Source organism: Anomaloglossus baeobatrachus, chromosome 1 (assembly GCF_048569485.1).
Source record: "Anomaloglossus baeobatrachus isolate aAnoBae1 chromosome 1, aAnoBae1.hap1, whole genome shotgun sequence".
Classification (NCBI taxonomy): domain Eukaryota; kingdom Metazoa; phylum Chordata; class Amphibia; order Anura; family Aromobatidae; genus Anomaloglossus; species Anomaloglossus baeobatrachus.
The window spans coordinates 900,548,916-900,570,060 of NC_134353.1; the positions used below are offsets into that span (position 1 = coordinate 900,548,916).

The 21,145-nt window shown below is 45.4% G+C and overlaps 1 protein-coding gene across 2 annotated transcripts in view; it reads left to right on the top strand.

Annotated features, from left to right (window-relative positions):
- MYO5B (myosin VB) overlaps positions 1 to 21,145 on the top strand; it is a 327,189-nt gene that overhangs the window by 222,751 nt on the left and 83,293 nt on the right. For both annotated transcript variants that reach the window (XM_075327185.1, XM_075327192.1), the window contains exons 14-16: positions 2,970 to 3,053; positions 8,146 to 8,289; positions 11,293 to 11,390. In XM_075327185.1, coding sequence (XP_075183300.1) covers positions 2,970 to 3,053; positions 8,146 to 8,289; positions 11,293 to 11,390 — 326 coding nt within the window. The remainder of the gene's footprint in view (positions 1 to 2,969; positions 3,054 to 8,145; positions 8,290 to 11,292; positions 11,391 to 21,145) is intronic.

Consider the following 21,145-nt stretch of genomic DNA (forward strand, 5'->3'; position numbering starts at 1 on the left):
TACTGTGCGATTAGTGGTCAATGTATAAACAGTGAGCTCCCTCTAGTGGTGGCTGCAGGGAACTACAACAATCTGCCCCTTCCCATCAATACAGTATATCACAAATCTAATACCGTGAACCTCCAGGAACATTTACTGTCCTGAGTGTGACTGATACCAGCCCGTCCTGTGCTGCTTTTGCTTTTTATCTCTTAAAATGTCTTTGGAACGAAACCCCAAAAAAAAACAGTGGTGGGAATTGCATATTTTTTTTTTACCACACTTGAAATTTTTTTACCCCATTTTTTCAGTACATTTATATAGTACAATAAGGGGCGTCATTCACACCTAAAAATCCACATAAGAGGAGGTAAAAAAAAACCCCATAGGCACAAAAGTGGAAAATTGCCTGATCATGATGGCTGTTTTAACAAAAAAAAAAACTTGAATAGCTATTTTTTAAAGTAAGATATAGAAAAGCTACTATGGAAGGAGAGGAAAAAAACAGAAATGCAAAAAGTAAAAATTGGCTGTAGTGGGAAGGGGTTAAATTGATCAGTTCAGCCACCACTAAGGGGAGCTCACTGCATACAGATTTATTGCCTTACAGCATCAGACACTAGAAGGAACTCACTGCATATAAATGTATACACTTGACAGCAGCCACCCCTAGGGGGAGCTCACTGCATATAGATTTATACACATTACAGAAGTCACCACTAGGGGGAGCTGATTGCATACAGATTTATACACTTTACAGAACCACCACTTTACAGCATCAGACACTAGAAGGAACTCGCTGCATATAAATTTATACTCTTGATAGCAGCCACCACTAGGGGGAGCTCATTGCATATAGATTTATACACGTTACAGAAGCCACCATTAGGGGAAATCACTGCATAAAGATTTATATACTTTACAGCAGCCACCACTAGAGGGAGCTCACTGCATAGGGATATATACATTTTATAGCAGCCACCACTAGGGGGAGCTCACTGCATATAGATTTATACAGATTACAGAACTACCACTAGGGGAAATCACTGCATAAAGATTTATACATTTTATAGCAGCCACCACTAGGGGGAGCTCACTGCATATAGATTTATACACTTTATAGCAGCCACCACTAGGGGGAGCTCATTGCATAGGGATGTATACATTTTATAGCAGCCACCACTAGGGGGAGCTCACTGCATAGCGATGTATATATTTTATAGCAGCCACCACTAGGGGGAGCTCACTGCATATAGATTTATACACATTACAGAAGCCACCACTAGGGGGAGCTCACTGCATATAGATTTATACACTTTACAGGACCACCACTAGAGGGAGCTCATTTTATACCTAATTATAAGACACCTATTAAGTACAATAATGAGATTGTCTTCAATGAGCTTACCCTAGTGGCAGCAGACAGACATAATTTTATCATTTAAACCGGTGTTACAATATTGGAAAAAAAAATTCAGAGCGTAAATGACATAAACATAACAAAATCAGTCTCCGCATTAGCACGTAGGGAATTGATACCTATTTTATATGGCATTCTCCAGGATCTGCACGTTTTCACATCAGTGCATGTATTTGCAGTATTCGAGAAGTTTTGGAAATGTTACACAAGGACTTTACAGATTGATTTTTTTTTGGGTGGGGTGGGGGGTTCTATTGTAGATGAGTGTACATGGGCTGTGTTTTGGGTATAATTACTAAATACATCCCATCAGGTTTCCCCGTGGGGCCGGCTTATGACTCCGTACACGGAGAAGGTCACAGACAATATTTTAGCTTTGTGCAGCAAGTCACCCAACGACATTATATTGAATATTGTGCGCTGGAGGCAAAGTGACCTTTGTAAATGGAAGGAAATGGGAAGAAATTTCATTTCAATTTTTTGGTCTCCGAGTGACCACAGAAAGACTTAGACATTTTTTTTAATCCAAGATATTAGTGTTTTTCTTTCTCTAAAACCTGAAAAAAATTGAGATTGAGTTTGTAAAGAAGTAATCCAGCAGTAGGAGATATTGTGTCTCCAAAGGATAAGTGATGACTTGCTGATGGAGGTGGGGCTGGGGACCCCAAATGACCCCGAAAAATGGGGATGCAGGGGTGTCTGTATTTACGCAACAACTCTCCATTCATTCTCTATTGGACTGTTGAAAAAAAGAGTACCGTACTCCATTACTACACTCTATGAATGGCGTTTCTCGGGATCAGTCGGACCACCAACAATCAGCAAGTTATCTCCTACCCTATAGATGAGGGATCATTCTGATGCTTTAAATCCAAAGGGAGGCAAGTGGGGTGCCCTGTGGGGTCAGTGTTAGAGCCCTTCACCCTTAGGCACCCACCATTGTCAGCAAAGAGGCAGCACAAGAGGAGTGATGTAGAGAAGAAGAGGAGCCTGCAGCTTCAAATTGATTGACCTTAGTAAAGTGAGGAAGGACAGCTCCGGAGCACAAACTGCAGCTGTGACTGGGGAAATACTGTGCAAACCAAAGGATCTGGTGCATCCACAAACATGTGTAAAGTTGTATTATTTGTTCAGGTAAAAGTGGTTGTCCACTACGTTTACAATGATGGTGTATCCTTGGGATAGGTCTCATCAGTGAGAGTCTGAAACCTCGCACCCCTGACGGTCAGTTGACCTCGGTGCCGGCGTCCAGAAATGCCAGTTCCGGAGCTCTGTCTGTCTTATAGCGGCTGGGTACTACACATCCGCCACTTCAGTTTTGAGATACGCAGTACTCACCCGCGGCTGCCATCAGAAGGTGGAGCAGCTCCGGAACTGAGCATTTGCGTCTGTCGCCGCCGAGACCGGGAACAGCTGATCGGTGGGGGGTGCCGGGTGTCAGACATTTATTTATGACTTATCCGAAGGACAAGCTATAAATGTTAAAGTAGTGGTCAACTCCTTTAAGTCTTTCCTCTTCTGTGTGACCGCACGGTACAGATAACCTATCACATGTGTATATTGTATATAGGTCGAGTACCAATGTGACGGCTTCCTGGAGAAAAATCGGGACACAGTGTATGAAGAGCAGATTAATATCCTGAAGGCCAGTAAGGTAAGATTTTTTATTTTCCACCATAAATGTATTTTCTGGATAAGTGTTTGACTAATTTCAGGATCTCCGGTGGCTGAAACGCTTCTATTAATGTCCAAAGGTCATAGAATCATAGAATGGTAGAATTAGAAGGGACCTCTTGAGCCGTCCGGTCCAACCCCCGAGGAGTGCAGGAATTCCTAAATCATCCCGGCTATATGTTTCTCCAGTTCAGATAGATATACCAGGCAATAATGTGTAATAACGAGGTATTCCCATCTCCTAAAACATTACACATCACTAGGATTTTACATCTGTTTATTTTATGGAGGTGGTGGACGGACCTCTCGGATGCCCCTGGAGGGCGGAGAGCGGGTGTATGAAGTGAATGGGGATGGCGGCACTTCTATGTACAGATAGTGGCTGGAGCTGCATCCTGTAGGGAAAAATTAGGGGGCATCTCCTAAATTCCCTTTAGTTTTAGGATTGGAGATCAGACCCCAGTAGGGGTGATACCCCCTTATAAACTGACAGCAAAAATGTCTCCCCTGTACTAAGTTGCCTCTTTGTATCAGCGCAGGGTAAAATTTATAAAAATCATTTCACTACTAGAAGTTGTAGGAAATTCTTAGTATAAGTTTTGTGCATATACAGAAAGTAAAGTTTCCATTCACTGACAGCAAGTGGTGATCATCTGCTCCCATTGTCTTCAATATGAGGGGATGTGCTGTATCCGGCAGGGCCATTCAGTAATGCACAGTGTTGGGCCGTTCTGTAGACTCCAGCTGTTACCACCAGACATGACGACATATGATTCTTAGGGGGTTCATTGTGCTGGACCCCACCGCTCTGATACTAATGACCTCGGACCCCCACCGCTCTGATACTAATGACCTTGGACCCCCACCGATATGATACTAATGACCTTGGACCCCCACCGATATGATAATAATGACCTTGGACCCCCACCGATCTGATACTAATGACTTCGCACCCCCACCGATCTGATACTAATGACCTCGGACCCCCACCAATCTGATAGTAATGACCTTGAACCCCCACCGATCTGATACTAATGACCTTGGACCCCCCCACCGATCTGATAGTAATGACCTCGGACCCCCACCGATCTGATACTAATGACCTCGGACTCCCACTGATCTGATACTAATGACCTCGGACCCAGACTTATATGATACTAATGACCTTCGACCCCCACCAATCTGATACTAATGACCTTGGACCCCCACCGATCTGATACTAATGACCTCGGACCCCCACCGATCTGATACTAATGACCTCGGACCCCCACCAATGTGATAATGACCTCGGACCCCCACGATCTGATACTAATGACATCAAACCCCCACCGATCTGATACTAATGACCTCGGACCCCCACTGATCTGATACTAATGACCTCGGTACCCCACTGATCTGATACCAATGACCTTGTATTCCCACCGATTTGATACTAATGACCTTCGACCCCCACCAATCTGATTCTAATGACCTTGGATCCCCACCGATATGATAATAATAACCTTGGACCCCCACAGATCTGATAATAATGACGTCACACCAGTGGCGTAACTAGGGTTTCAGCTCAGGGGGGGTAAAACATCTGAGTGGGCCCCTTACCAGGTAACCATGATAACTACGGTGGCGCAGACTAATCGTGGGTATAGTGGAACCTCGGCAGATGACACTGACACAGTGCGGTTATAGATGGTGACTTACAGCTGACGTTCTTTTGGATGGAATTGTTCACCTTTTACGTCCCCGTGGCTCATTCTATCCTGCGTGTGTTTATACTTACCATTGCGGCAGGCTTCTTTTCCGGGTGTTCACTAGCCGGCTTAAGACGCGCAGGCGCAGTGCGCATCTGAAACTGACAAGGAGAACCCGGAAGAGAAGTCTGCTGCAATGGTAAGTATAAATGCGCGCAGGATAGAATGAGCCACGGGGACGTGATACCACGGAAAGTATGCAGACGCCCATGGGGCCAGCGGCTCAGTAAGCTAAATAGGAAATATTAAAGTATTAAAATGTTTTTTATTACTTTCATATTACACAATTTTTCAGCACAGGGATGGGTAGGGAGCAGCTAATAGGGCAAATATGCATCTACTAATGTGTCAGATCGCATATTGGAGGTGACAGGTTCCCTTTCCTTTAGGCTACATTCACATGACCATTCTGTTTTTGTGGGCCACAAAAAATGGTCTTTTTTTTCATGGATGCATCCGTGTGATATCCGTTCCGTATACGGTCCGTGTGCCTTTTTTTTTTTTTTTTGCGCAACCGCAAATAATGGAAGCAGCAATAAAGATAAAGAGATGAGTAGATATAGAGATGGATAGATAGATATAGAGACAGACATAGAGGGATGAATGAATAGAGGGATAGCTAGATAGATAGATGAGCAAGACATAATGTCCTACCCCCCTATATATTCTAAGCTGGCACTCTTTAGTGACTTTCATGTGGCACTAAAGGGTGCTTAGCCTTGTATTAAGGCAAAAAATAAATAAATGATTTTAAACTAAAATGATGTGGGTTCCCCCTATTTTTTGTAGCCAGCTATGGTAAAGCAGATGGCTGCAGCCTGCAAACCACAGCTGGCAGCTTTACCTTGGCTGGAAATTCAAAACAGAGGGCACCCCACGCTGTTATTTTAAATTTATAAATTAATTTAAAACAAAAACACGGGGTCCCCCCCCAGATTGGATCACCAGCCAAGGTAAAGCAGACAGCTGTGGTCTGGTATTCTCAGAATAGGGAAGTCCACTGTTATTGGACACTCCACAGCCTAAAAATAGCAGGCTTCAGCCACCCCAGAAGTGGCGCATCCATTAGACGTGCCAATCCTGGCGCTTTGCCCCAACTCATCCCATTGCCCTGGTGCGGTGACAAACGGGGTAATATATGGGGTTGATGCCAGATGTGTAATGTCACCTGGCATCAGGCCCTGGGGTTAGTGATGTCACGCGTCTATCAGATACCTGACATCACAAACCCAGTCAATAATTTAAAAAAAAAAAAAAAACAACAAAAAATTTTTATTTGAACAAACACTCCCCAAATCATTCTCGCTTTCACCAATTTATTGAAAAGAAAAATCAAATCCGGGTCCGGCGTAATCCAAGAAGGGGGTCCCACGACATCCATACCATAGTCACTGTCCCAGTCAATGAAGAACAGAAGGTTCCCCATTGGCTGGGAGACCAGTGCAGTGACCTGAACTAACATCAATAGGTCAGCCCAGGTCACTGCAGGGGATGACGAGCGCTGCTGTCAGGAGGTTAGCGAGGTACATTACCTGCTGTGACAATCTCCTGTTCTCCTGACGTTAGCACTATCACTGACTTCCATTGCCCGCCGCGTTCTCAGCAGTATCGTGGGAGCCTGTGACGTCACCGCTAGTGACAGTCTCGGGCCGCCCGCGAGACATGAGAACGTAGCGGGCATAGAAGGCAGTGACAGCGCTGACATCAGGAGAGCAGGAGATCGTCACAGAAGGTTATGATCTCATCTAACCTCCTGACAGCAGCGCTCATCATCCCCGTGGCTGCCAGCACTGCAGTGTGAGAAGCTGCTGATACTGCTGTGCGGGCAGCCGCGGGGCTGGAGCGGGACACAGACTGCACGGGCACCCAACAGAGGTCACACGGAAGTGCTTCCCTGCGGCTTCCATGGATTTTGCGGGCCCATTTAACTATATCGGCGCGCTGTGCCCGCTGATATAGTATCGCAGCTCCGGGTGGGCCCCCTCTGAGCATGGGGCCCGGGGCGGCCGCACCTTCTGCCCCCCCGCTAGCTACGCTGCTGCGTCAAACCCCCACGTATCTGATACTGATGACCTCAGACCCCCACCAATCTGATACTAATGACCTCTGACCCCTATCGATCTGATACTAATGACCTCGGACCCCTATCGATCTGATACTAATGACCTCAGACCCCTATCGATCTGATACTAATGACCTCAGACCCCCACTGATCTAATACTATGATACTAATGACCTTGGATCCCCATCAATCTGATACTAGTGACCTCGGACCACCACCGATCTGATACTAGTGACCTTGGACCACCACCGATCTGATACTAATGACCTTGGACCCCGAATGATATGATACTAATGACCTCGGACCCCCACCGATCTGATACTATTGACCTCAGACCACCACCGATGTGATAATAATGACCTTGGACCCCCACAGATCTGATACTAATGACCTCGGAACCCACAGATCTGATACTAATGACCTCGGACCCCCACGATCTGATACTAATGACATCAAACCCCCACTGATCTGATACTAATGACCTTAGACCCCGACTTATTTGATACTAATGACCTTGTACCCCGACTGATATGATACTAATTACCTCGGACCCCACCGATCTGATAATAATGACCTTGGACCCCCACAGATCTGATACTAATGACTTCGGACCCCCACTAATCTGATACTAATGACCTCGGACCTCCACTGATCTGATACTAATGACCTCGGACCCCGACCGATCTGATACTAGTGACCTCGAACTTTGGACGGTCACAGTATAAGTGTGAATGGACAGGACCTTAAGGCCCCTTTACACACTGAGACTTTCTAGCGATCCCACCAGCGATCCCAACCTGGCCGGTATCGCTACAAAGTCTCTGGTGAGCTGTCAAACAGGCAGACCTGGCCAACGACGCAACAGCGATCCGGACCTGCAGAACGACCTAGCTAGTCATTGGGGACGTTGTAAAGCAGCTTTTTGAAAGGGAAGTCGCTAACGAAGTCGCTGTAAAGTCCCCTTTACACACTGAGACTTTGCTGCACAGCGGGAAACAAAGGACCAAAGAATGGTCCTGAACGATTTGTAGCGATCAGCAACTTTACAGCAGGGGCCGGGTCGCTGATGTGTTTCACACACTGCAATGTCGCTGGGGAGGTCGCTATAACGTCACAAAACCGATGACGTTACAGCGATGTCGTTTGCGATGTTGTAGTGTGTAAAGCCACCTTTTAAAGTTGTCTTTGTCTTTTTGTAAAATCTGAAAATTCCTTAAAGTTTACAATAGAGTGTTTAGCGCTGCCGTGTGTTTTCTGGACAGTATCAACTGGTCGCTGATTTGTTCCAAGATGACAAGGACCTTGTCCCTCCGACTCCCAGCGGAAAATCGAAAATTAACGTCAGACCGGCCAAGCCGGCCATTAAAAATGCAAATAAAGAACATAAGAAAACAGTGGGACACCAGGTAAATATCACCGCGTACAACTCATTTACTATTCATTGTGTAGTTAGTATGTGATTTTATTTTTTTTTTCCATTTTTTTTTTTTTTTTTTTTTATTTTCCATTCCTTTTTTTTTTATTATTATTTTTGGTCAGTGGATCCTGTTGACTTCAATGGGATCCACTGATCTTATCAATGTAAGTTTATAATAATAATAATAATATTCATATATAGCCCAACTAGCTGTAGTACCCGGGCGTTGCTCGGGGTAGTAACTGTCTCTCTGTCTCTTTCCCAGTCTCTGTCTGTCTTTCTTTGTCTGTGTCTGTCTCTGTCTGTCTGTTTCTATCTCTCTGTATTTCTATCAGTCTGTCTCCATCTCTGTGTCTGTCTGTCTCTCTCTATCTCTGTGTCTATCTCTATGTATGTGTCTGTCTCGCTTTCCCCGTCTGCCTCGCTTTCCCCGTCTGCCTCGCTTTCCCCGGCTGCCTCGCTTTCCCCGGCTGCCTCGCTTTCCCCGGCTGCCTCGCTTTCCCCGGCTGCCTCGCTTTCCCCGGCTGCCTCGCTTTCCCCGGCTGCCTCGCTTTCCCCGGCTGCCTCGCTTTCCCCGGCTGCCTCGCTTTCCCCGGCTGCCTCGCTTTCCCCGGCTGGCTCGCTTTCCCCGGCTGTCTCTTTCTGTCTCTCTCTGTCCATCTCACCACTGACATCTTATTACCTCACACATAAGCTATTCAGTTTAATGGAGGCAGAATTTTGGAGATTAACTGTAAAGCACGGAGTTAAATTTTCCCGTCAAAACATAGTCTATGACACTCCCTGGGTCACATGAGGCGTCAATGCAAAATTCCGTGATTGTAAATGCGACGGTGCAAATTACTTTAGTGGACACACACACACACACACACACACACACACACACACACACACACACACACACACACACACACACACACACACACACACACACACATACATACATACATACATACATACATACATACATACATACATACATACATACATACATACATACAATACACACAATACACACACACACACACACACACACACACACATACATACATACATACATACACACACACACACACACACACACACACACACACACACATATACACACACACACACACACACACACACACACACACACACACATACATGCATACACACATACATACACTCAGCTTTATATATTAGATTAATTCCACAGTACTTTACATACATTGGCAACACTATCCCCATTGGGGCTCATAATCCGCCGCTCTGGTATATGTTGGTATAACTTTCCTGTTTACTACGGAGGTCTACAGGGAATGCCAGTTGCTCACGTTGGGGGGTATAGTATCCATCTGCAGCATTTATTTGATGACGTGTTGTATATGTCACACAGATGCATTAATCACAATGTCCTCTTAAAGGGAATATGTCCCCCCCCAAACTATTTATATGCGCATGTAGCTCTGTCATAGCCAAATCCAGCAATACCTTTACATGACCGGTCCGTTCTTCTGTTACAAAGAAATCAGTGTTTAGCCTCATTTGCATATGAATTCAAAGAGCTATGGTAGATCGGAAGCGTCCGTCACTCCAGCTCTATTCCCCACCCAGCGCTGCCTCCTCCTATTTGACTGACAGTCTCTTTACTGTATGACTTCGGGCAAAGAAGCAGTCAGTCAAGTGGGAGGAGCTGGTGTGCAGCACTGGGCGGGGAATAGATCTGGAGTGACGGAGGCGCCAGATCAGCTCTTCAGCCTCATTCACATATCAATTGAAACACTGATTTCTCAGTAACGGAGCAACTGACCGCAAATGTAAAGATATTGCTGCACTTGTCTCTAAAAGAGCTACATGTGCATATAACTAGTGTGGGGGGAAATCCTAAGTGAGAGCAGGATACTAAGGAGTCTGTTACCAGTCTTATTGTTTGATTCTTCCCTTGATAAGCGGATTTGTCATTTTTTGATGGCCGCTTATCTTCTTCTGTTGCAAAGATTAACAGTAATCTAGAATGAAGTAACTTTGCAAAGTAATAATCTGAAATAAAAACTTTAAGAAGAATGTTATAAAAAAAATCTTTTTGTGTTTACAGTTAGGGGTACTTCACACACAGCGAGATCCCTGCTGAGTCCCGTTTTTTGTGACCTCATTAGCGATCTCGCTGTGTGTGACAATGAGCAGCGATCTGGCCCCTGCTGTGAGATCGCTGCTCGTTACACACAGCCCTGGTTCGTTTTTTTATTGTTGCTCTCCCGCTGATAAGCACACATCAATGTGTGTGACAGCAAGAGAGCAACAATCCTGAATGTGCAGGGAGCAGGAGCCGGCGTCTGACAGCCTGCGGTAAGCTGTAACCAAGGTAAACATCGGGTAACCAAGGTGGTTACCCGATATTTACCTTCGTTACCAGCCTCCGCAGCTCTCACGCTGCCTGTGCCGGCTCCTGCCCTGTGCACATGTAGCTGCAGGACACCTCGTGTAATTAACCCGATGTGTACTGTAGCTAGGAGAACAAGGAGCCAGCGCTAAGCAGTGTGCGCGGCTCCCTGCTCTCTGCACATGTAGCTGCAGGACACATCTGGTAATTAACCCGATGGGTACTGTAGCTAGCAGAGCAGGGAGACAGCGCTCAGTATGCGCGGCTTCCTGCTCATGTTGCAGCACAGCGACGCGCGTGGTTATGATCGCTGCTGCGTCGCTGTGTTTGACAGCTAAGCAGCGATCATAACAGCGACTTACAAGGTCGCTGTTACGTCACAGAAAATGGTGACGTAACAGCGTTGTCGTTGTCACTTAGTGTGCAGACCTATGTGTCGCTATGGTTACAGACTACGCAGACACCCTGTGTAGTCCGATCCTGTCATATGTTATTGATCACCTGTAGACTGCATATAAGGGGGCCGACTGAAGGAAGTACCACCCGACCTGCGGATTAGATAGAGAGAGACTGATGGCAGGGGCGATGTATCAATAATGGGAAAATAATTCATATTTCTTCTTTTCACAGTTTCGTAATTCTCTGCAGCTGCTCATGGAGACTTTAAATGCAACCACACCTCATTATGTACGCTGCATAAAGCCCAACGATGAGAAGCTAGCATTCAGGTGAGCTATAGCCACCTCATGTATAATGTACCAGTGCTAATCCAGTACTGATCCTGAGTTACCTCCTGTATTATACTCCAGAGCTGCACTCACTATTCTGCTGGTGCAGTCACTGTGTACATACATTACATTACTTATCCTGAGTTACATCCTGTATTATACTCCAGAGCTGCACTCACTATTCTGCTGGTGCAGTCACTGTGTACATACATTACTGATCCTGAGTTACATTCTGTATTATACTCCAGAGCTGCACTCACTATTCTGCTGGTGCAGTCACTGTGTACATACATTACTGATCCTATACTGATCCCGAGTTACATCCTGTATAATACTCCAGAGCTGCGCTCACTATTCTGCTGGTGCAGTCACTGTGTACATACATTACATTACTTATCCTGAGTTACATCCTGTATTATACTCCAGAGCTGCACTCACTATTCTGCTGGTGCAGTCACTGTGTACATACATTACTGATCCTGAGTTACATTCTGTATTATACTCCAGATCTGCACTCACTATTCTGCTGGTGCAGTCACTGTGTACATACATTACTGATCCTGTACTGATCCCGAGTTACATCCTGTATTATACTCCAGAGCTGCACTCACTATTCTGCTGGTGCAGTCACTGTGTACATACATTACATTACTTATCCTGTACTGATCCTGAGTTACATCCTGTATTATACTCCAGAGCTGCACTCACAATTCTGCTTGTGCAGTCACTGTGTACATACATTACATTAGTTATCCTGTACTGATCCTGAGTTACATCCTGTATTATACTCCAGAGCTGAACTCACTATTCTGCTGGTGCAGTCACTGTGTACATACATTACATTACTGATCCTGTACTGATCCCGAGTTACATTCTGTATTATACTCCAGAGCTGCACTCACTATTCTGCTGGTGCAGTCACTGTGTACATACATTACTGATCCTATACTGATCCCGAGTTACATCCTGTATTATACTCCAGAGCTGCACTCGCTATTCTGCTGGTGCAGTCACTGTGTACATACATTACTGATCCTATACTGATCCCGAGTTACATCCTGTATTATACTCCAGAGCTCCACTCGCTATTCTGCTGGTGCAGTCAGTGTGTACATACATTACATTACTTATCCTGAGTTACATCCTGTATTATACTCCAGAGCTGCACTCACTATTCTGCTGGTACAGTCACTGTGTACATACATTACTGATCCTGTACTGATCCCGAGTTACATCCTGTATAATACTCCAGAGCTGCGCTCACTATTCTGCTGGTGCAGTCACTGTGTACATACATTACATTACTTATCCTGAGTTACATCCTGTATTATACTCCAGAGCTGCACTCACTATTCTGCTGGTGCAGTCACTGTGTACATACATTACTGATCCTGAGTTACATTCTGTATTATACTCCAGAGCTGCACTCACTATTCTGCTGGTGCAGTCACTGTGTACATACATTACTGATCCTATACTGATCCCGAGTTACATTCTGTATTATACTCCAGAGCTGCACTCGCTATTCTGCTGGTGCAGTCACTGTGTACATACATTACTGATCCTGTACTGATCCTGAGTTACATTCTGTATTATACTCCAGAGCTGCACTCACTATTCTGCTGGTGCAGTCACTGTGTACATACATTACTGATCCTGTACTGATCCCGAGTTACATTCTGTATTATACTCCAGAGCTGAACTCACTATTCTGCTGGTGCAGTCACTGTGTACATACATTACATTACTGATCCTGTACTGATCCCGAGTTACATCCTGTATTATACTCCAGAGCTCCACTCGCTATTCTGCTGGTGCAGTCACTGTGTACATACATTACATTACTTATCCCGAGTTACATCCTGTATTATACTCCAGAGCTGCACTCACTATTCTGCTGGTACAGTCACTGTGTACATACATTACTGATCCTGTACTGATCCCGAGTTACATCCTGTATTATACTCCAGAGCTGCACTCACTATTCTGCAGGTGCAGTCACTGTGTACATACATTACATTACTTATCCTGTACTGATCCTGAGTTACATCCTGTATTATACTCCAGAGCTGCACTCACAATTCTGCTTGTGCAGTCACTGTGTACATACATTACATTAGTTATCCTGTACTGCTCCTGAGTTACATCCTGTATTATACTACAGAGCTGCACTCACTATTCTGCTTGTGCAGTCACTGTGTACATACATTACATTACTTATCCTGTACTGATCCTGAGTTACATCCTGTATTATACTGCAGAGCTGCACTCACAATTCTGCTGGTGCAGTCACTGTGTACATACATTACATTACTTGTCCTGTATTATACTCCAGAGCTGCACTCACTATTCTGCTGGTGCTGTCACTGTGTACATACATTACTGATCCTGTACTGATCCCGAGTTACATCCTGTATTATACTCCAGAGCTGCACTCGCTATTCTGCTGGTGCAGTCACTGTGTACATACATTACTGATCCTGTACTGATCCTGAGTTACATCCTGTATTATACCCCAGAGCTGCACTCGCTATTCTGCTGGTGCAGTCACTGTGTACATACATTATATTACTGATCCTGTACTGATCCTGATTTACCTCCTGTATTATACTCCAGAGCTGCACTCACTATTCTGCTGGTGCAGTCACTGTGTATATACATTACATTACTTATCCTGTACTGATCCTGAGTTACATCCTGTATTATACTCCAGAGCTGCACTCACTATTCTGCTGGTGGAGTCACTGTGTACATACATTATATTACTGATCCTCTACTGATCCTGACTTATATCCTGTAAGCAAGCGCGTTGTATTTACTGAGTCTCCGGCGTGGCTATAACTGCTTCCAGGCCGCTCAGTCTTCTTCCGGTGCCGCTCATGATGGCTCATGCATATGCTCTGCTTTATACGCCCACCAACAGTCCCCGCGTCTGTGATTGGCTGCAGTCAGATACACCCCCCCCCCCAGCCTTTTTGACAGCGTGTCTGACTTCAAGCAATCACAGACCCTGTCTGCAGGTCACTATCTTGGTGTAAACCTAAATAAAAAAAAAATTGGCTTAGGGTCTCCCCATATTACGATACCCAGCACAGATAACGCATAGGGCTATAGGCTGCAGCCCCCAGCCCTGTGCTTATCTTGACTGTGTATCAAAGTAAGAGGAACCACATGTGGATTTTTTTTTTTTTTTAATTATTTAAATAAATAATTTAAACAACCGGCATGCAGTCCCACCCAATTTTGATACCCTGCCATAATAAAGCTGGACAGCTGGGGGCTGGTATTTTCATGCTGAGGAGACCCATGCTTATTGGGCCCTCCAGCCTAAAAATAGCAGCCTGCAGCCGTCCGATAGATGTGGCAACCCCGGAACTTTATATGGCTCTTCCCGATTGCCCTAGTATGGTGGCAGTCGGGGTAATAAGGGGTTAATGACAGCTCATAGCAGCCACTAAGCCCGAGATTAGTAATCGGAGGTGTGGCCCCCCTGACCTGGTCAGGCACCACTGAGTACTGCACTCAGGCTGAGTGAGTACAAAACAGGTAATCCCAAAGGCTGAGTAGGGTGTGGACTCAGACACGAAGTAACCAGGACACACACACACAGCTCAGAGGGGACCCCTGGGCAGTCCCAGGGAGTGGGCGTGGCCCTCGCATCCCAGCTAGTGGTGGGTGGTGGACTGGAGACGGACAGTTGTGCAGTGGCAGCCAGAGGAGGAGTGGAGGAGCCGCGTCTGAGGTGTGGAGTAGAAGATCAGGACACGCTCAGACCCTGCACCTGTAGTGGCTGCTGGCGGGGGAGAGCGGCTACCCAGTGGTGCTGCCTGAAATCCACCTACAGTAGAGGTGGCTGAGTAAGGAGACTACCGGTAGACCAAACCCGCACGGGGAAACAGGTCCCCAGAGCAGAAACCCATTTACTTTGCCTGCCAAACCTGCTGGTTAGGGCACTGTATGTACCTCGCCAACCTACACAGAGTCCTCAGCATCGAGGGGGCCCATAAGGAGGATCGAGCCTGGAGCCATCTTTACCTTGGTCCACGCTGCCAGCAAACGGGCCAGAAAAGGGGAGAACGGCAGTTGCGACTTCCCTGGGTGATCCACGCAATACTACAAGTAAGGAGTCACCCCAAACAAGAAGGGCTAGGAAGGCGAGTCAGCAGTCACCCCTACATCAGCCGAAGGAATACCTGTTTCCTCCTGGTTCATCATAGCATCACCCGGGTTGACTCACAGCTACCATCTGAAAGTGAGTAAAACCCTGAAAGACATTGCTGCCTGTGTGTGAGTTCTTCTGCGACCTGTGCTACTACACACTTACACCGAGCCCCTGGGGCCAGCCTCACTCTCGGGAGGCCACTACAACATCTGACGACATTTACCATCAGCCCCAGGCGTTCCCTAAATTGCAGTGGCGGTCACCCCCTGACCGCAATTACCGAGAGTGGCGTCACGATTCCCATTGAAGTTAACCTGACCTACCTGTGGCCAGAAGATCCCCAGCACGTGGAATTCCAGGAAACCCCGAGGCGACCTGAAGGTAATGTGGGGCTCCACGGTCTAGGAGACCCCCCCATTACTAATCTGTAAGTGAAAAGTAATAAAAACAAACACCCAAAAAATCCTTTACTTCAAATAAAATACAAAAAAACTCCATCTTTCACCTCTTTATTAGCTCCCAAAATGCCCAGGTCCGATGTAATCCACATGAGGTCCCACGACAATTCTAGCACTTCTACATCTGAAGTAACAGCAAGTGCCATAGAACATGACCGCCCGCTGTGAGCTTCAGGCAGAGAATGAATGAGCTGCAGCTATGAGCGATGACGTTACTCAGGTTAGTTGCAGTCACAGCTGGAGGTTCCTACGGTCCTCCACCTGCAATTGCAGGTAACCTGACCTCAGGTGACTTGAGTTCACAGACCTGCATCTCCTGCCAGAAAACCGATGGTTTTTTTTCTTCAATAGTTGCAAATCTGGTGATGAAATTTTTACATCATATTCCTGCACACAATGTACACCTCCTGCCAAAATAATCGCATCACTCCCGCATGTGGTACGATATGGTATTGATGCTTTTTTTTGCCAGGAGGTGTACATTGGATGCATGAATATGGTTTAAAAAAAAATTGTATCTCTTCGGCCAAAAATACAAAAAAAAAAGTTTTGACACGTCTCAGTGTGGTTTTCTGCCAGGAGGTGCAAATTTGATGCTGAAAGGCACCAGATTTTAGCACCAAATTTGCCCCTCCTGGCAGAATACTGCACCGAAACCACGTCAAAACCGTTTTGTTTTTTGTGTTTTTTTTGCATTTTTGAGCCAAGAGATGCAAATTTGGTGATGAAATTTTTACACCATATTCATATATGTAATCTACGCCACCTGTCAAAAAACACATCATACCACATAGGGTAGTGTTGTGTTTTTTTGCCAGGAGGTGCAGATTGGGTGCTGCGGTCACAGGTGGAGGGCCGTGGGAACCTTTGACCGCAAATCACCTGAGTGACATCACCACTAATCACTGAGGTTCAGTCTCTGCCTGAAGTCCACAGCGGACAGTCATTGTTCCATGATCATGCTCTCTGACTTCAGATGACGCAGAGCTGGAATTGTTGTGGGACCTCAGGTGGATTGCATCGGACGTGCAGGGTTTTTTGGGGGGTTAATAAAGTGGTGAAAGAGGGTGGGTTTTCTTTTTGTATTTTATTACAGTCTAGGGCTTAGTGGCAGCTGTGAGTTGCGATTAACCTCTTATTACCAGGGCAATCGGGAAGAGTCGGGTAAATTGCTGGGGTTGCCGCGTCTAATGGACGTGACGGGCGGCTGCAGGCTGCCATTTTTAGGCTTGAGGGGCCCTGTAAGCATGGGTCTACTCAGCCTGAGAATACCAAGCCCCAGCTGTCAGGCTTTATTATGGCTGAGTATCAAAATTCGGGAAGACCGCACTCCAGTTTTAAAATGATTTATTTTAATTAAAAATAAAAAAGAAGCCGCATGTGGTTCCTCCTATTTTGTTACACAGCCAAGATAAGCGCACGGCTGGGGGTTGCAGCCTGTAGCCGTGGCTTTATCTGTGCTGGCTATCATAATATGGGGGGACCCTAGGCCAATTTGTTTGGAAAATATATATTTATTTTTACACCATGCTATAGACCCGCAGACAGAGTCTGTGATTGGAAGCGTCACTCAGCAAGAGGGTGTGTCTGACTGCAACCAATCACAGACGCCGATGGGCGGGGAAAGCAGTGCATATGCATGAACCTAATGCGCGGCCCCGAAAGTGAATGGGCAACTGCGGGAGCAGTTAGGCTATGTGCCCACGGTGCGGAAAATGCGCGGAATTTGCAGCGGATTTTTCGTGGAAATTCCACGGACTTTTCAAAAATCTGCAGCACAGCTACTCCCCAGCCATTTCTATGGCATTTGGGAACTGCTGTGCCCACGCTGCGGATTTTTCTGCAGCGGAAATAATGCGGATTTCCCTGCGGAAAAATCAGCAGCATGTCAATTATTCCTGCGGATTTCTCCGCAGGGTGCCATATACTTACCTGCCTCACCGGAGTGACTTTCTCCATCCGGTGTACAGGAGCGCGGTGAATCCAGGTATAGGAAGGAAGAGGTGGGTGGGGCCTGCACGAGCTCCGGTCATGTGACAGCTGGAGCTAGTTCAGGCCCGCCCACCTCCTGCAGACGCTGACAGAGTGACCCAGCCGCCGGAAAGCGAGGTGCTGCGTGATGGAGGTAAGTATGAACTCCCGATCACTGCAGCACTTGTTCTGCATTGAGGATGCAGTGCCAAAGCCATGGTACTGTATCCTCAATGCAGAATGCCCGCACCATATCCGCAGGACATTCCGCAGCATGGAAACAGACAGAAGTTGTGCTGCGGTTTCCTGGGAGCTCCTGCGGAATGTCCTGCGGATATGTCCGTAGGACACTGTCTCCGTGGGCACATAGCCTTAGGCCCAGTGGCCACGCTTTGTAGTTTTGACACGTATTTTCAGAAATCTGCATGTCCATTGTGAAGCCAGCAAAGTCTATGAGAATTCAGAAGTGCTGTGCCCACATTGCTTATTTTTCCCTTGCGTATTTGGTGCAGATTTGGTGCAGAAAAAAAGAAATCTGCACCAAATACGCAAGGGAAAAATATTCAACGTGGGCACTGAACTTCTGAATTCTCATAGACTTTGCAGGCTTCACAATGGACATGCAGATTTTGAAAATCTGCGTCAAAATATGCAGCGTGGGCACAGGGCCTTACAGCTGCGCCGAAGGCTCGGTAAGCAGAAAGCGCTTTATTATTTTTCTCTTTATCTTTTCTTTATATTTTTGTATTACCAAGAGTGCCGGACCCGGATCATTTATCAGAATTCCCTGACAAGTCCGGGACACTGATATTTTTGAAACCGCGCGGATCCGGACTTTTACAATCCGTGCCCGCCCATTGCTACTGAGGGTATGTAATGGATATATCCTACATTTATCTACCATGGCCACAAATACGAGCTACAGAGCAGAGAGGGCTTATATTCGGGTCACGGGTTGGGGTCCCCCTGTGTCACTTATTTTGTCACTGCTTCTAGTATATTGTTTATATGTTTGTCCATCCGTCTATGTGTGGAGTAGATATCATTTTGAGAACGGAGGACAGGGCCATAGAGGCAGGTCTCGCTCCTCCATGCCGCACGGATATGACTCAGTCTATATCACCACCAGGGGCTGAAGCGCAGTAATCTTCAGGTTCTGAGATTGATGACCCCCAGCCAGCAGCCTTTATAAGACATTTATTGTATAGATATAGCAGAGCTGAGTTGGTCATTTGTGGATTTCACAGTCTGGGTTTAGAATACACAAACAATACAAGGTGGACATGACAAACTCAGCTCTGCTATGTTGAATTTATAAAAGCCAGACCTGAGGATGAATAATGAGATGCAGGAGGGGACAGTCGGGGCATTGTCTGTGTGTAAGTATATCTGGGCAGAGCTGGATATCTGGGCTGTTGAGCCTGGGAACCTGTTGTTCGCGGCTTCACACGGCGCTGCAGACATGGAGGTAAGCCCCTGCTTGCCACAAAGGCTCGCAATCATTTTCCACTTGTTCTCTTTTGACATTTCTTCTTGTCCCCTATGACTTCTTATAAAATAGCACCACTCCTGACCCGACGACGTATCTGGTATTGCAGCTCAACCCTATTCTAGTGAACGGGGCTGCAATATTTCAGTACAAAGCCGAATTGCCGCTCGTTTCCTTAGGTATTATTGGTCGCTTTTGATATGTAGCAGAGTTGAACTTGTCATTGACTGGTGTCTAACGTTATGACTCGGTCCTAAGGAAAGTTACACATGCAAACGTCACACTTTGCAGAATAATAAACCTGCCGCTGTGCACCGAACAAACCCAGCTCTTCTACATCTGTACACAGGTTTAATAGATGCATCCTCTGCATAGATCCAGCTTCTGTGACTGGTACCGAGCAGCTGACATTAAAAGTCTGAGCCGGTGATAAACTTCTCTGCTCACAGATAGGGCTGATGGATTATGCCTCATTGTTACTAAAGCTCCAGAAGAACGGAAATATCCAACAATGTCAGAAACCGAAGCAGATGTGTTATTTCACAGATATTTATCTAGTATCACTGTTAGCAAAGATGTTATAACTGTGTATGCTGGGGAGGGAGTGATGTACATAGGAGCAGTATTATAGTAGTTATATTCTTGTACATAGGAGGCAGTATTATAGTAGTTATATACTTGTACATAGGGGGCAGTATTATAGTAGTTATATTCTTGTACATAGGGGGGCAGTATTATAGTAGTTATATTCTTGTACATAGGACCAGTATTATAGTAGTTATATTCTTGTACATAGGGGGCAGTATTACAGTAGTTATATTCTTGTACATAGGGGCAGTATTATAGTAGTTATATTCTTGTACATAGGAGCAGTATTATAGTAGCTATATTCTTGTACATAGGGCAGTATTATAGTAGTTATATTCTTGTACATAGGAGCAGTATTATAGTAGTTATATTCTTGTACATAGGAGCAGTATTATAGTAGTTATATTCTTGTACATAGGAGGCAGTATTATAGTAGTTATATACTTGTACATAGGGGCAGTATTATAGTAGTTATATTCTTGTAGCTAAGGAGCATTATTATAGTAGTTATATTCTTGTACATAGGGGGCAGTATTATAGTAGTTATATACTTGTACATAGAGGGCAGTATTATAGTAGTTATATTCTTGTACATAGGGGGCAGTATTATAGTAGTTATATTCTTGTACATAGGGGCAGTATTATAGTAGTTATATTCTTGTACATAGGAGCAGTATTATAGTAGCTATATTCTTGTACATAGGGCAGTATTATAGTAGTTATATTCTTGTACATAGGAGCAGTATTATAGTAGTTATATTCTTCTACATAGGAGCAGTATTATAGTAGTTATATTCTTGTACATAGGAGGCAGTATTATAGTAGTTATATACTTGTACATAGGGGCAGTATTATAGTAGTTATATTCTTGTAGCTAAGGAGCATTATTATAGTAGTTATATTCTTGTACATAGGGGGCAGTATTATAGTAGTTATATTCTTGTACATAGGGGCAGTATTATAGTAGTTATATTCTTGTACATAGGGGGCAGTATTATAGTAGTTATATTCTTGTACATAGGGGCAGTATTATAGTAGTTATATTCTTGTACATATTAGCAGTATTATAGTAGTTATATCCTTGTAC